Source organism: Chiloscyllium punctatum, chromosome 6, assembly GCF_047496795.1.
Source record: "Chiloscyllium punctatum isolate Juve2018m chromosome 6, sChiPun1.3, whole genome shotgun sequence".
Classification (NCBI taxonomy): domain Eukaryota; kingdom Metazoa; phylum Chordata; class Chondrichthyes; order Orectolobiformes; family Hemiscylliidae; genus Chiloscyllium; species Chiloscyllium punctatum.
The window spans coordinates 6505685-6523324 of NC_092744.1; the positions used below are offsets into that span (position 1 = coordinate 6505685).

Here is a 17640-nt window from a genome sequence, read left to right on the forward strand (position 1 = left end):
AGATTGGATCCACAGGTCGGCACAATATTGAGGGCTGAAGGGCCTGTACTGTGCGGTTATGTTCTGTTATATACTGCTAGACTTGCTGAATTTTTCCAGCAATTTCTGATTTTATTTCTGATTTCCATCATCCAGTTCTTTGTTTTTTTGACTAAGTTAAGAGCCCATAGTGTTAGGGGTAAGGTACTGCCATGAATAAAAAATTGACCAAGTGGCAGAAGGCTGAGAATGGGGAAAAAGAGCTTTATTTCAAAATGGCAGCTAGTGACTAATGAAGTCCTGCAGGGCTCAGTGTTGAGACCACAAACTGTTCATATTGTACATCAATGATCTGGACAGACAACCTTATATTGTTGCTAAGTTTTCAAATGACGCATGGATAGCTGGAGGGGCAGGTTTCATTGAAGTGAGGAGACTACCAGAAGGACTTGGCTAGGAGAGTGGGGAAAGGGAATACGTGTGAGATTATGGAGACACTTTCGTAGGAAGAATAGAGGTGTCGAGTATTTTCTAAATGGGGAATACCTTCAGAAATCTGAAGCACAAAGGACTTGGGAGTCCAAGTTCAGGATTCTCTTAAGGTTAACGTGCAGGTTCAGTTGGCATTTAGGAAGTTAATGCGATATTAGCACCCCCCCCCCCCCCCCACCCCAGCCACACAGTACCTTCCCATGCCATTGCACAATACCTAAAGGAAAGTGAGGACTGCAGATGCTGGAGATCAGAGTCAAAAACTGTGTTGCTGGAAAAGCACAGCCAGTTAGGCAGCATCCAACAGGAGAGTCGATGCTTCGAACATTAACACTTCATCAGCAATTTGATCGCAGAATACCTGTGAATTTACTCCCCCTCTCCTCACTAACCAAGGTCCCAGGCAAACCTTCCAGGTGAAGTAGTGCTTTACCTGTAGTTCACTCAATGTAGTCCACTGTATTCACTGCTCATAATGTGGTTTCTTCTGCATTAGGAAGATGAAGTGCAGACTAGGCGATCGCTTTACAGAACACTTATGTATTTTCCGCAAAAATGACCCTGAGCTTTTGTTTCCGGCCATTTCAACATATCACCATATTCCTGGTAAATATCTCAGTCTTTGGCTTGCTACAGAACAACACCTTATTTTCCACTTGGGAACTCTTCAACCTTCTGGACTCAATATCGAGTTCAATAATTTTGGGACCTGAGCACCTTCTTCCATCTCCTTACCCCAACCCCCACACACCAGTCCATGTCATCACATGCACTGCTACCACAAACAACAGTTCTCATTAGTAGCTAATCATTCTCTCAGGCTGACCTTTACCCATTTCTTTGTCTGCCCAACAGTTGTTCTCTTTCTCTTTGTGTTCCATCTCCACCTATCGATTAATCTTTTCTCCTCCCTCCACCCCTCCTCCGGCCTATGAACCAACCTTTTCCCCAACTAGAATCAGTTCTGAAGAGGAGTCAGTGGACCCAAAATGTTGATTCTGTTTTCTCTCCACACAACCTACAAAACCTGCTGAATTTTTCTAACAATTTCTGATTTTGTTTCTTTTCTTAGCAACCTCCCGCGTGGAACCGTGCCAAAAGCCTTCTGGAAATCCAACTAGATTACATCCACTGACTCTCCTCTGTCTTACTTGATTGTTACCTCCTCAAAGAATTCTAACAGATTTGTCAGGCATGACCTCCCCTTGACAAAGCCATGCTGTCGCCTCCCTATTTTACCATGCAGTTCCACACACTCCACAATATCATCATTAACAACAAACTCTAAAATCTTATCAATGACCAAGATCAGGCTAAATGCCTAACAATTTCCTGTCTTCTGCTTCCTTCACCTCTTAAACAGTGGTGTTGTATTAGACATTTTCCAGTCCTCTGTGACCCTCTCTGACTCCAATGATTTCTGAAAGATCACCACCAACACCTCTACAATCTCCTCAGCTATCCCCTTCAGACCTTTGGGTTGGGCTGGCTCTCTTCCACGAAGGTGATTTTCTCAGGTCAGGGTGAATCCTCTCATAGGTCTTCTTCGCTTGCCACAGGGTCCGCTGCCACAAGTCAAGCTGCCAGTCTTCATTGGACTCAATGGTTAGCTTTTTAAGCTTTCAGCATTTAAAATCAAATTTTCAATGCACAATCTGGCTTTGATTTGGTTCTTGAAATTCAATGGAGAATTTGATTCACAAATGGCCTTGCAGCAAAAAGTGTAAACGTGCAAAACAGTCTCCACAAGTTTGAGAAAACTGGGACGATGAACGATCATTAGCCTGAAGTGTTAACTTTGTTCCTCTCCACAGATCACCTGGTGCTTTCCTCCTGCTCTTTTTGTTCTGATTATAACATATAGTTGCTGATTTTAACAATTCTTCAGCTTCCTTGATGTTGTTTCCTGTGCTCAGAGCTGACATATGCAACCAACTGAGCCAAATTCCAACTCACAACAGAGCCCTATCCTGAGTAAGAGGTAGACCAGCACAAATCTAGTCAATCCTGTAATCAGCACAGCTTTGAAAGAGAATTTGAGTTTGTTTAATCCAATTGTGAGGAATTTGTCAGGGACAAACAGCCCAAGAAAATTTCACTTTTATGGCACAAAAGAGTTCATGTCTCAAATCATGACCTTTTAAAGGAACAACCAAAATGTTAACTATATCTCTCCCCAAAATGTTGTTCTATCTGTGGAATATTTCCAATTTTTAATTTCAGATTTCTAGCAGCTACACATTTTGCTTTCTGGTCAAAATAAGGGAAATAATTTGAACAAAATTGGGGTAAACCAACAGATTAAGATTAGTTTTGTTCCACTTTTGTAACACTTTTGAGTCATAAAGTTAAGAGTAAAAGAATGTTGCGGTGAGGCCACACTTGGGGTATTGTGTTCAGTTTTGGTCGCCTTGCTATAAGGAAGAATGTTATTTAACTGGGGAAAAAAAAAGAGTGCTGAAGAAATTTACAAGGATGATGCCAGAACTCAAAAGGTCTGAGTTACAGGGAGAGGTTGGATAAGCTAGGACTTTTTTTTTTACAGCATAGGAGATTGAGGGGGGATCTTATAGAAGTGTATAGGATTGTGACAGGGATGGTTAGGGTGAATGCACTCAGTCTTTTTCCTAGAGTTGGGGAATCAAGGACTAGAGGGCAACAGTTTAAGGTTAGAGAGGAAATAAAAAAAGGGAATCTGAGGGGCAACTTTTTTTTAAACAAAGAGGGTGGCATGCATATGGAATGAGCTGCCAGTGGAAGTGGTTGAGGTGGGTACATTAATGACATTTTAAAAGGCATTTAGACAAATACTTGGGATAGGAAAGGTTTAGAAGGATATGAGCCAAGTGCAGGGAAATGAGGTTAGTGTGGATAGACATTTTGGCCAGCATGGACGAGTTTGGGCCAAAGGGCCTGTCTTCGTGCTGTAGGACTCTAACTACAAGTGACAAATGGCAAATTGCTCACATCCTACCCACAATAGTCAAATGTTCTATTCCAAGAAACAGTGAATATCACAGCCTACCCATTCCCTTGTACTCTTAGCTCTCATTGTCTTATTCAGCCTCTTGTCTATCTTAGTTTATTACCAATAATCTTCTTGTCTGCCAACCCGTTTTACATCTCTCTCTCTCTCTCTTTGGATTTGGTTCATGTGACAATAATAATAATCAAATCAAATCTCATTGGGAATACTTACTTCATTTCTTGATCTGACACAGCAACAACTCGAGCTTCCTCAAGATAAGGCCAATTCAAATAAACAGACCTTCCAAGCTCCTGGTTAGCAACATCATCCACATTCTGAAAGTGAAAGGGTTATTTGTACATTAGTCTTAACTATCAGGCTTTTCAAAACTATTTTACCCCCTTTCAATAATCTCTCATAATTCACCAGGGAAAATAACAAATCTAATTTCTAACATGGTGCAGAAATCCAGAAGAAATTCCTGAAATTTAATACTAATAAGATACACACTTTTGAATTCAAATCTAATCTTGCAAAGGTCAACTTTAGGGAAAACAGGAGTTAATTAATTTGCATGTAAAACTAAATAATAAGCAATATTATTTAAGTAGATACAACTTGTTCTGAAAAGTTCAAATAGTTTTGAGGTCAAATGAAATGTTGTTTTCAGTTTTAGTTATAAATTTAGTTATATTCCAGTCTTGGTGAACACTTTATAATCTAGTACATACTTCCCCTTCCGTAGGCAATAACTCCAAAAGCATATTTTCTCCACGACTTGGCTGTTGGAAGACTTGAACTCCACTTTTCGCTAAGTAGAACTGCAAAAATAACAAAGTTGCATTTTCCTTATACAGGTTTGCTTAAAAATAAATATAATGTGCAAAAAGAAAAGCTCACTTACACAGAGTCATACACCATGGAAACAGACCCTTCTGTCCAACCAGCTAAGCTGGTTCCCAAACTGAACTCGTCCCACCTGTCTGTGCATGGCATATTTTCCTTGGGTCAACAGTACTTGATGCCACACTGGGTCTTCTAATCAGGTAACTGCAATCCTTTTAACATCCAACATCTTCTGTAGTCAATAATAAGCCAGCAGAATGGGGAATTACGGTTGGGTAATCAAACTTTGGGGCGACCAGAGATTTCCTTTGATGAGAACTACATTCTTGACTGGCTTCAGTCCTATTATCCATTCCCCAAATACACTTAACTTATATTTTGCTCCAAACTTACGTTTTCCTTTTCTAATTACTGCTAGATCTGCATGCCAACTTTGTGACTTGTGAATGGCACCCAGGTTCTTCAGAATACCTAGATTTCCCATTTTCTCATTATTTAAGCTATCTGCTGCTTTTCTACTTTATGATTCGGAGGTGCCGGAGAATGCTGGAGAAACTCAGCAGGTCATCTGTGCAGAGAGAAACAGCAATAATGGTTCAAGTCCATTATGAGTTGGAGGTGCTGGTTTTGGACTGGGGTTGAAAAAGTTAAAAATCACACAACACCAGGTTATAGTCCAACAGGTTTACTGGGAGGCACTAGCTTTTGAAGTGCTGGGTCTTGTTTGTCTTGTTGCAGCCTTTTTATGTTCTTTTCCCACCTAATGTCAGCAAACTTGAATATGACACATCTAAGAGAGTGACACTGATTACAAGCAGTTGAGGCTCAAGCGCCAATCATTATGACACTCCACAGACTTTCTACCCTGTCATTTCAAAATGACTTGTTACATATGTTTACTAACCAATCCTCAATACATATTGATATATTTACCCCAGTCCCATTAGTTTTTTTTTTGTAAAAACCTCATGTGGTAAACTCGCATGCTTTTTGATAATCTAAGTACATCCATTGGGCCCCCATATCTATACTTAGAGAATTCAAGAAAATCCGAACAGTTCTGTTAAACCATTTCTGTTTTATAAATGTTATGTCAACTCTTTTTAATACTTCTTGTTGTGCTCAGTTATCATTTCAGTAAATACAGATTTTAGGATTTTCCCTACCATTCATAGCAGTATAACTGGCTCTCAATCTTCTGTTACCTCGCTCTCCTTTCTATAATGGTGAGACTATATTTGCTACCTTCCAAATCATGGGGTCTGCTCTAGAACCTAGGGAATTGAGGGTGATCAAAACCAATGGATTTGTTACCTCTGCAGCTACAGTTTAAGAAACTTTAGGCTGTAGGTCATCACATTCAGTGGATTTGTCAGTTCTGAGACTCATGAACGTCACTAGGAGTTATTCTTATGTTACTTTTATAAGTCCCTCATTCTTCCTAAAACTGTTTCTCCTCACTTCTTTCCTAATATTGTGTCTCCTACAATGAAGACAGACATAAAGTATGAAACATTTGCACTTTTCTCCATTATGAGTTCTCCTGTTTATAGCTTAAAGGGATTCAAATTTACTTTCATCAATTTCTTCATTTTAATTCCCTAGAGAAATTGCAGCAACTTGATTTTTTTTTATAGAGTCCCCCCTCAGTATGGAATCAGGCCAGTCGCCCCACCAAGTTAACACTGTCCCCCCCAGACTCACCCTACCCTATCCCTGTAACCCTGCATTTCCCCATGGTTAACCCTCCTCGCCTGTACATCCCTGGATAATATGGACAATTTAGAATGGCCAATCCACCTAGCCTGCATATCTTTGGGACTGTGAGAGAAACTGGAGCACTTGGGAGGAAACCCATGCAGACACGGGGAGACTCTACACCGTTGTCTGAGGCTGGAATCGAACCTGGGTCCCTGCCACTGTGAGGCAGCCGAGCTAACCACTGAGCCACTGGGCCACCCCCTTTGCTTTTATGCTTGTGTTTTTTTTCTATTCCATTTTCTCTATTAATTTCTTTGAGAGTCTTTGCTGAATGCCCAGATTTTCCAAATCCTCAAGCTTATTACTCTTTTGGCCAGCATGATAAAAACCTACAACTTTCTCTACCTTCTCATCCATAATGGGTGTTTTGATCCTAAACAAAATGGATGATCATTGGGAATCATAAATTATTTCTTTTAAATGTTTTCCATTGTGAAATTTGATTTAAAAATATGATCAATGTCTCCAAGCGAGCTCATGACTCATACCTACACAATTTCTTTGCTCAATTCAAGACCATTATTTTGGACTTGGCTAAATTACTCTCAGACTCAATAGAAAATATGAAAAATATTATGCAACAGAAATGCTGGCCTAAGAACACAGTCATGTGTTGAAATGGCATATGACTGGAAGCTCAGGGTCATTTTTACAAACAGAATATAGGTGTTCTGAAAAGCAGTTATCTAGCCTGCATTTCGACTCCCCAGTGTACAGCAGACCACACTGTGAACAGTAAATACAGTAAACTGGATTGAATGAAGTACAGGTGAATCACTACTTCACCTGGACGGTATGTCTGGGGCCTTGGGATGTTGAGAAGGGAGGAGGAAAACAAGCAGGCATTACACTTTATGCAATTACACAGGAAGGTGCTGTGGGGAGACATTGGGAATGGAAGAGGAGTGGAAATAGTGTCTTGGAAGGAATGGTTCCTCTGGAATGCTGACAAGGGAGGGGAGTGAATGTGTGTCGAGTCATGGCAACCCCTTGGAAGTGACAAATAAATTATTTGGAAATGGAGGCTGGTGGGTGGTAGGTGAGGACCCTATTGCTGCTGTGGGAGGGAAGAGAAGGGGTGTGGGGGATGGGTAAACATGGCTGAGGACCCTGTCAATCATGGTAGCAGGGAATCCTCAGTTGAGGAAGAAGGCGACCGCTTCTGAGGCTCCCATGTGGCAGGTGGCATCATCAGAACTGATGCAACAGCGATGAAGAAACTGGGAGAATGGGTTGTGAATCCTTACAGAAAGCAGGGTGCGAGGTTGTACAGTCCAGGCAATTGTGGGAGTGGGTGTGTTTGCAGTGGATATTGGTGGCCAGCCTATCCCCAGAAATGGAAACAGATGTCAATGAAATGAAGGGAGGAGTTGGAAATAGACCAAATAAAGGTGAAAGCAGAGGGGAAATTGGAAGTGAAATTTAAAAATGTTTCCAGTTCGGAATGAAAAAGGCAAGCAGCACTATAGAGTGCCCATCGAGGTATCGGAGGAGGAGTTGTGGGTGAGGTCTTGAATAGCATTGGAACAAGGAATGTTCGTGTATCCCACAAAGAGACAGGCATAACTGGAGCCAGTGCAGGAACGCAGAGCTGGAAACACCACCAGACACATTCTCACCTGTCCTCCTTTGTCAGCATTCCCTCTGGGACAGCCTGGTCCAGTCCTACTCCATTTACAATATGCCTCCACACTGACATGGCATCTGCCCGTGTAATCATGTGAGGTTTGACACCTGCCCACTTACTTCCTCCCTTCTCACCATCCAAGGCCCCAAATATACCTTTCAGGTGACGCAACAAGTTACCTGTATTCATTCACTATTCACAGAGTGGTCTGCTCTACACTGGGGAGAAAAACATAGACTGGGATTCATTTCGGAGATCACCTATACTGCATCCGTGACAAGGACCAGTGCTTCCAGTCGCCTGTCACTCCAACAGATCCTTGTTCCCAAGACAAAATTCCTGTTGCTGGTCTGCTGTGGTGTTCCAGTGACCTTCAGAGCAAGCTCAAAGAACAGCATCCAATTTTCCTTGGGGACCCTGCCGCCTCTGGGCCTTCACATTGAGTTCAATTATTTTTGTGACAAAAACAGAAAGGCTGGAAAAGCTTAGCAGATCTGGCAGCATCTGTGGAGAGAAATCAGTTAACATTTCAGGTTAACTCAACCTGCTCAACCTGAGTCAGGAAACTCAACCTGAAACATTAACTCCGATTTCTCTCCACAAATGCTGCCAGACCTGCTGAATTTCACCAGCAATTTGTTCTTGCTTCACATCTTGTTTTATTTTGATAAACATACTGGATCTAGCTTTACAAGATGCAAGATATCTGTATTCTGAAGTATTGAGTATTTCAGCCTTAGGCTGGTTAAACATAGTCACAATCCAAGCACATGCTTTGGGACTTCTAAGTGAGCATAATGACAAACTTACAACAGTAGTGAAATACATGCATAACAGACAATGTACGTTTGGAGAATCCTTTACATTTTATCAATTTCTATTAACAAGTGCAGTGATGGATTTCTATAGATGTCAGCTATACGGTTCACCTGCCCACTCACAACAAAATACCTTCTAATCAAATTAACCTCTGCACTGCACTCTAAAGTCAATGTAATTGAGATCAGATTAGTGACTGATTTGGACTGACAAAACTAGTAACCTCTCAAAGCAGTAAGAGTCGAGTGTGTGGTGCTGGAAAAGCACAGCAGGTCAGGCAGCAACCAAGGAGGAGGGGAATCAACGTTTCAGGCCGAAGTCTTTCATCAGAAATAGCAGAAACCCTCACACAGCCATGGAAAAGGAGCACACTGTATGGATACAAATGCTTCAAGCCCAACCAAAAACAGTTTAAGAAAAATATATATGCATTCCTCTTGGATTTCCCACCCCCATAGCAAAAGGCCCAAAGGTCCACTGAGTCTGAAAGCAGAGTGGCTCCATGTACTTTAAGCAGTTAGTCACCAAGGAAGCAACCCACAGTCATCCACAGCAGGATGATACACCTACTTTGATTTGAAATTACGAATTTCTGTTACACTCTCACCATTTATGTGTGCACTATTGCTGATCTACCAAAACCTGCTAAATCACAAATACAATTGCAGCAAGGATAGAAATTAAAACATATACAACAAACAGAAATTTCACATCAGAGGGGAAGTTTACCTTATGCTTAATATGTCTCAGAGTTGGAAACCCACAGAAGTATAAAGATCCCTTCTCTGTGACATGCTTCTTATTGCACTTGAGATCTACTTTCCATGCATCCATGGGAATCTCTTCATGTCTGAAAGAAATGCCCAACAAACTAAATTAAAATATGCTATCAATGAGGTTAAATAGCAATAATCTAGTCCACAGAACAATCCTTCAGGAAACAATGTAAAATTTGTTATTGCATGTAAAGTAACTACCTTGCATGACACTGCTCCACATCTGGAAATTTTTCTGGCCATGGTGATGAATATTTGAAGACAATTTCTTTATCCCACCAAAACTTGACACAATTACTGTGTCTATTACGTTGTTTTTCTTCCTCTGAAAGATCACTATTACAAGGTTCCATTGCTGCCAGTAATCGTTTCTGAAAAGGTTTGGTAGCATTTACAAATGAATAAAATGCTATGAAAATTGTTTAAACGATTGTAGACAGAGATAGAGTGCTTAAAATTCATTAAGGGGATGCAAGTGTTTTCCGAGACCAGCAATTACTCCTATCTCTAATTACCCTCCACAAGTGTACCTTGAGTGCATCTCAGGAGGTTTGCTGGGCTAATTCGGAGTTTACGTTCTTATATAAGCACATACTGGGTGAATAGGAGAGATTTTCTTCCCAAAATAAAATTAGTGAACCATTTGATTGTTTTTGTTTACAACAGTCTGATTTTTAAAAAAATTCACTCATGGGACACAGGTGTCACTGCTGACCATATTTATTGCCTGTCCCTAGTTGCCCTTTGAGAAGGTGGGGGTGCGCTGCTTTCTTGAACCGCTGCAGTCCATGTGCTGTAGGTTGACCCACAATGCCTTTAGGGAGGGATTCCAGAATTTTGACCCAGTGACAGTGAAGGAGTGGTGATATTTTTCCAAGTCAGGATTGGAGACGAAATTGCAGGTGGTGGTGTTCCCATGTATTTGCTACCCTTGTTTTTCAAGATGGTAGTAGTCATGGGTTTGGAAGTCACTGTCTAAGGATCTTTAATGAATTTCTGCAATTCATTTTATAGGTAGCACACACTGCTGCCATACAATCTGATAATGCATGGTGCTACTCACCTCATCAATAAATGGAATCAGAACAACTGCTTCCCACTCCTGTTGCTTGCCATTAAGGTCGGTTTTGAAATCTGGAGGATAGTACTCGATGATTGTTGAAGCTTCATCAGTCATTAAAAACTGAGAATAGAAAAATAAAAATTATATAGTTATTTTATGCATTCCATGCATGAAGGTTATCTTCTAACTTGATATTCATTCCTCCTTCTGTCTTGTCATCAGGTCATTTTTAACTGCAGTTCCTGACAAAGAATGTGAATCTGTAATTTACGACTCCAAAGTCTGGTGGATGCAATAATACTGAATAAACTGAGGGAGGCATGGCTAGATTTTTAAATAAAGAGACCAGAATGAGATTTTCATTCATCTCATATAAATGTCATACAGAGACAGGGTAGAAAAGAGAGAAAATGGGAGAGGAAAGACAGCACAAAATCTGAGATGGAGTGAAAAAGGAAGATGGTCCACAGAGTAGTGGAGGTAAGAGGAAGAAAAGAATGAGGGGCAAGGGAGAGAGCAAGAATGAACAAACTCACATATGGGTGTGCATGAGCAGAGGGTGGAGCAAGGAAGTGCAGCCAACATTGAGGGGAGCTGAAAGTGAGAGTCAGGATGGTTGAGCACAATCAAGGGGAGAGTGGCTGAGAGTGACAGCGGTCAAGAGTTTAAAAGAGCATGAATCTGTGGAATTCATTACTCCAGAGTCTGGTGGATACCACAATACTGAATAAACTGGAGGAGGCATGGACAGATTTTTTAAATTGGTAATGGGTGAAAGAGTCATGGGGAGCAGGCAAGCAAAATGGAGTTGAGGCCAGAATGAGGATAACCATGACCATACTAAGTGGTGAAGCAGACTCAAGGGTGGATTACCTACTCCTGCTCCTTGCTCTTACATTCTTATGAGAGATAGGGAGGACGAAAGTAGGTAAAGACAGACTAACAATGGCTACACCAAATAACCAAACACTGAATATACTGCTTAAGCTCTGATCGTACTGTGTCCATGAGATAAATAATTATCAGCAGCAGTCTGAGGATCACATCCACTCACAAAGCCTTAAGTTTTGCCTTAAGTCTTAATATGGCTAAACAAGCTGTTCTTCAAATGAATTTAGAAAAATGCTGGAGATACTCAGGTCTGGCAGCAACTATGAGGAGAGAAACAGAGTTAACGTTTCAAGCACAATATGACTCTTCGCAATCATATTAGACTCCATTTTTCTCTCCATCGATACCGCCAGATCAGAGTTTCTCCAGAACTTTTTATGATTGTTTCAGATTTCCAGCATCCCCAGTATTCTGCCTTTGCTCGTTGTTTTCTCAACCCACAGGTATTTGGGTACGTTCTCAAGTGGGTTGCAGAATTTTATTCTTTATCTGCCATTTCTCTGCCTATTACTAAGGCAAAGGGAAAAACATGCTGTTCGATGGAAAAGTTGTCATCATTCTATGTGATTGGTAGCCCAATCATTAAAATCAATGCCAGTGTGCTTCAACAAGAGTTTCAGAGTGTCTCTGAAACATTATCTTTTACCTCCCTAAAAACATGGGCCATTTCAGAGTTAAAGCACAGAACCTAGTGGGGAGATTTCAGTCATCTGGACTTGGTGTGTATCAAAATTGAGTTTGCAGGAGGTTTACCTGAATGTTTGTGACCTGGTCTGAGGATTTTGTTCAGGGTCCTTCCATTGTTTTTAACAGGATGAAGTGACAACATTTTTTGTGGAATTTCTCTCGTGCCCTAATGTGTCACTGATACACAATCCAAGTTTTACTACGGTACATACACATGATGATTGTGTCTATTCTGTAAACTCAATCTTTTGCTAACAAACACTTGCTGGTGCAGTTTTGAGAAGGCTGAACTGGTGCAACTGATCCAGTGATTTAGATTTTATTGTCATCTGTACTCGAGTACAATACAATAATTCGGGATAGTCAACATGGTTTTGTGTGTGGGAAACCTTGTCTCATGAACTTGATTGAGTTTGTTGAAGTAGTAACAAAGAGGATTGATGAGGGCAGAGCGGTGAATGTGATCTATATGGACTTCAATAAGGCGTTCGACAAGGTTCCACATGGGAGACTGGTTAGCAATGTTAGATGTCATGGAATACAGGGAGAACTAGCCATTCGGATACAGAACTGGATCAAAGGTAGAAGACAGAGGGTGGTGGTGGAGGGTTGTTTTTCAGACTGGAGGCCCGTGACCAGTGGAGTGCCACAAAGATCAGTTCTGGTCCACTGCTTTACATTATTTATACAAATGATTTGGATGTTAACATAGGAGGTATAGTTATTAAGTTTGCAAATGTCACCAAAACTAGAAGTGTAGTGGGCAGCGAAGAAAGTTACCTCAGATTGCAACAGGATCTTGATCAGATGGGCCAATCGGCCAAGGAATGGCAGATGGAGTTTAATTTAGATAAACATGAGGTGCTGCACTTTGGAAAAGCAAACCTTAGCAGGACTTATACACTTAATGGTAAGGTCGTGGGGAGTGTTGCTGAACCAAGAGGCCTTGAAATACAGGTTCATTGTTCCTTGAAAGTAGAGTTGCAGGTAGATAGGATAGTGAAGGCAGCGTTTGGTATGTTTTCCTTTATTGGTCAGAGTATTGAGAATAGGAGTTGGGAGGTCATGTTGTGTCAAGAGTGTGGTGCTGGGAAAGCACCACAGATCGGCAGCATCCAAGGAGCAGGGAAATCGATGTTTCAGGCAAAAGTCCTTCATCAGGAATGAAGCTGGGAGCCTGGGGATGGAGAGATAAATGGGAGGGGGTAGGGCTGGGGGGAAAGGTAGCTGAGAGTGCAATAGGTGGATGGAGGTGGGGGTGAAGGTGAAAGGTCAGAGAGGGGGGTGGACAGATAGGTGGGAAGTAAGATTGACACGTTCGATGGAACACATCATGAGGATGGTGCTGAGCTGGAAGGTTGGAACTGGGGTAAGGTGGGGGAAGGGGAAATGAAGAAACTGGTGAAATCCACATCGATGCCATGGCCCGAGGCAGAAGATGAGGCGTTTTACCTCCAGTCATCAGGTGATAAAGGAGTGGCGATGGAGGAGGCCCAGGACCTGCATGCCCTTGATGAAGTGGGAGGGGGATTTGAAGTGTTCGGCCACGGGGCAGTGGGGTTGATTGGTGTGCGTGTCCCGGAAATGTTCTCTGAAGCAATTCAATGTGAAGTTAGAGTTTGTACTGCAGAATTACATTTTACTTTGCTCAAAACTACATGAATCCAGTTAAGGTTCTGTGAATCTGTTTTTTAGGTTAGAATCAGTTTGACCATTGTGACACAGACAGCCTCACAGAGAAGCTAATACCTTCAATACATTATCTGGGCCGACATGACACCAACTGTTAAAAGTTCACTTGAGAATGTAACTTGTGAAAAAATTTTTGCGATTTACAGATGAAAGAACTGAAACTAACATGGTCATTCTAAAAGATGAGAGACTTAACAAACAATCCAGGTCATTTTCAATATATAATTTCAGTTACATCACACTGTAAATTTTTGCTATAAATTCTGTGTCTTACAATCTTATTCTCCACAACCATCTGATGAAGGAGCAGCGCTCAGAAAGCTAGTGCTTCCAAATAAACCTGTTGGACTATAACCTGGTGTTGTGAGATTTTTAACATATTCCACAGTTGCTTGTTAAACAGGTAAGGGACGTGGAATATTTGGTTGACTGGGTATTTTAACAATACTTGAGAAATGGTCGAACTTCTTGTATGCAGAATTGAAGAGATCAAGAATGGTTTGAAAAATAGTACAATAATAACAAATTAGTATCTGTGGAGCCTAGTTTAGCTTTGGCATGGAGACAACTGAGGCTCAAGGTTTTCCATGTTGACTGTGTTCAATACTTTCAGAGGGCAGTTCATCTTTGATGAGATGAGTAGCCATGGTCAATAGTGCAAATAATGCATGGTGTAAAACACTGAAGGAAAATGCCATCAATGCGAAAACCTTCTAAGAGTCCTCTTACCTGATAGCAGTTGGGTAGTAGATCTTTGCTGGCTGCTGGAAGAACAGCCAGAAGCTGCTCAAATGGCTTGAATGGTTTCCCTATATCAAACTTTATCTTCAACTTGCTGATATGACGGATGTCAGAGAGGTAAGGTGCATAATGGAAAGGATAGTACCTAAACAGGGAAACAAGGATTCAATTACATACACTGTCCAATTGTGAAATACAGAATCACCAACCTATTATCTTTAGGGCTACCTTTAGAATTAATTTATATTTTAAAGGGAACTCGAATTAGCTGGTAGATCTCTAATAGTATGTACTAATAATGAAATAAATTTCAACTAAGGCTGTCCAAGGACTTCAAAGAAAATTGCTACACGGTGGTGGGGGGGCGGTTCTGCTGAAATTAGAGCAGGCTTTTAATCCTCTAACTTTTCTTGAGTAACTATTAAGCTTAAGTGAGTCAGGTGTCTCCAAATTGCTACAGAAGGCTGTGGTGGCCAAATCATTGAGTGTATTTTAGAGATAGATAGATAAGTTCTTGATTAAGAAGGGATCAAAGGTTAGAGGGAGAAGGCAGGAGAATGGGGTTGAGAGACACATCAGCCATGATCGAATGATGGACCATCCTAAATGGCCCCAATTCTGCTCATGTATCGTATGGTCTAAATTCTCGGTCATTAAGGAATATTTTCAAATGCAGGGTTATTGACCCAAGGAAATTTCAATTCCTCAGATCATTCTCATGGAATCAGCTACAGGAAAATTTCCGTATGCACAACTTCAATATACTCCGCAAAAACAGCAAACCAGCCATTGGAAGTTCTGGGTCATGTCCTCACCCATGTTATCTTATTGTTTAAAACATTAACATCAGATCAGAAAGTTATGACGCTTTATTACAAATTTGAAATGCTTCTCACTTCAGAACTAGAGCCTCATTAATATATTGTAACATGCAAAGTTATCTGACTGAACCAGGGACAGCATTTTTAACTTGATAACATTAACACCTACAACTCAGAAGGTTGAGATTTCAAGTCTCACTATGAACATCATATTAAAAGATGAAATATTAGCAGCTTTATTTTATTTTCGTGAATTAATATAACGGGAATATGGTTTCCATAACTGGAGTAGTTATGCATGAACATGAAATACTGAAAGTCCAAAAGATGTGCAGGTTAGGTGGATTTGGCATACTAAATTGCCCATAGTGTATAGGGTGGCTAGGTGGATTAGCCATTGGAAATGCAGGATGATAGGGATAGGGCAGGGGTGTGGGATGCTCTCCAGAGGGTCGGTGTGAACTCAATGGGCTGAATAACCTGCTTCCACACTGTAAGGGATTCTAAGAAATGTATAAGTAACATTACCCTTTCTCATTTCAAATTTGGTCAAATTTGGGAACAGCAATAAGACAGTGAGCAATTTTTCGTTACAGTTCAGATGAAAAGATCAGCGAAATAAATTGCAGTTTGTACTATTCATTAGAAATTCTATTCTTAGTAAACCCTTCCAAAACACTGAACCTCATTTAATATTTGGGCACAAATTTAAGTGTACATCTCTTACTCAAGAATAAATCTCTATAGTCCAGAAAATAGAAGGGTGGTGTTTAATACAACAAGAGGTAAGAAACAGATTCAATGCAAACCATGAGTAAAAACTTATATTTAAAGATATCCATGCAAATACTTACCAGCTCCAGGACTGCACACCGTGGTAATAATAGTGCAAAATCCATTGTATTGCTTGAACATAACATTCTGCTTGCTGAGCAAGAAATTCACTATTGGAAGACAACAGAAAATTAGTAAATTTTGCCAAACAATAGAAATATCTGAATTCTGCTATTTTATTGAGGAATAATTTGGGTGGAGGCGCTAATTTCTGCATATTCCGAATCAGATTTTTCAGCAGATAGATGTTTTTATCCTTCTGTTAAGATGTTTCTCAGTGCCTTTCCCACCTCATAATCCTTCATTTGAGAGTTTCAACAGCAAGTGGCAGTGACTTACTTTGCCATTCATGTCAAGCTCAATTCTTTTCTCAATGAAGATCCACGTGTACTGAGTGAACAGGAACAATGTTTGTGGCACTAGACTAGCAGTATAGAAATGGATCAATACAAACACCAGCCGTAGCCAAGCTACCCACTATGTAAGTGGAGTTTAACAACAGGTGTACCAATTCTCTGTTACACCTCTGTAGGCAGATCATAAGATTATGAGAATGGAGTCTCAATTTGATTGTAATTTTGATTGGATTTACTGTTGTCAAATTATCTAAGTACAGTGAAAAGCTTTCTTTGATTTGTGAGCAGTACAGGCAGATCATTGAAAACAGGGACATACAGATCATTGGGTGCTTAGACAGAGTGAGGCATACAAGATTACGGCTGCACAGGAGGTGCGCAAAGCAAGATCAACATTATTTGATGTTAGGGAGGTCCATTCAGCAGTTTAATGTGGCAAGGAAGAAGCTGTTCTTGAACCTGTTGGTGGATGTGTTCGAGCTTCTGTACTCAAGGGTACATTCAAACCCTCTGGATAGATTTCCCTAGAACTTTTGGAGGTGGAGACAACTGCTTGCCACCTCACCTCTTAGTGCATCTAGACTTCTGCAGTCAACAAAGAAGCAATCCACATACTCCTTTTCCAAAACACTTCCCCTTATGTGTTCTCTGTTCCCACTGGAGTGGAACACTAGTGTCCAACACATGGGCCGCCTTCAACCTAAAACCTGCACTCTCTGTTTAGAAAACATTTTTAATTCCAAATAGGGTATAATCATATTAAATAAACTCTATTTCGAGGGAAAACAAAATTCACCTACTCAGAAACAACTTCTACACCCATCTTCGTCATGTAATAAACTCTCTTGTATTGCCTGAATTCTGTTTCAAACAAATCATTCTCATCTTCATTGTCATCATCTTTGTTGTCCTCCAATAGCTCTGGAAATGATTGAAATACACCATGTATAAGACATTGAGTAAAATGAGATCGGAAATCAATTTAAATTCATTACACGGACTGTAAAAACTGAATATATTATCTCACAAGAAAAAGTTGTTATAGTTAACTGAAAATAAATCTAAGTATTAAGATAGAACAGAAGCTGGAAAAAACATCAATGAGGTGACACTTACTAGGTATAAGCAAATTAAAAAATGAATACCGAAAATTAATGGGAGAGAAACTGATATACTTGGAGAATGTCACACAGCTTGATTGCCCATCAGTGTCCTCCTACTCTGACATAACCCATTTTCAAAGGGCCCTCTCCTTGATTCCACTCTTGCAGGTTTCAGAGAGGAGTT

The 17640-nt window shown here is 40.6% G+C and overlaps 1 protein-coding gene across 5 annotated transcripts in view; it reads right to left on the reverse strand.

Annotated features, from left to right (window-relative positions):
• xrn1 (5'-3' exoribonuclease 1) overlaps nt 1–17640 on the reverse strand; it is a 122703-nt gene that overhangs the window by 70149 nt on the left and 34914 nt on the right. For all 5 annotated transcript variants that reach the window (XM_072571971.1, XM_072571973.1, XM_072571972.1 and 2 more), the window contains exons 13-20: nt 17154–17274; nt 16018–16107; nt 14331–14487; nt 10332–10451; nt 9470–9639; nt 9222–9342; nt 4171–4260; nt 3671–3774 (exon numbers count right to left, since the gene is read on the reverse strand). In XM_072571971.1, coding sequence (XP_072428072.1) covers nt 3671–3774; nt 4171–4260; nt 9222–9342; nt 9470–9639; nt 10332–10451; nt 14331–14487; nt 16018–16107; nt 17154–17274 — 973 coding nt within the window. The remainder of the gene's footprint in view (nt 1–3670; nt 3775–4170; nt 4261–9221; nt 9343–9469; nt 9640–10331; nt 10452–14330; nt 14488–16017; nt 16108–17153; nt 17275–17640) is intronic.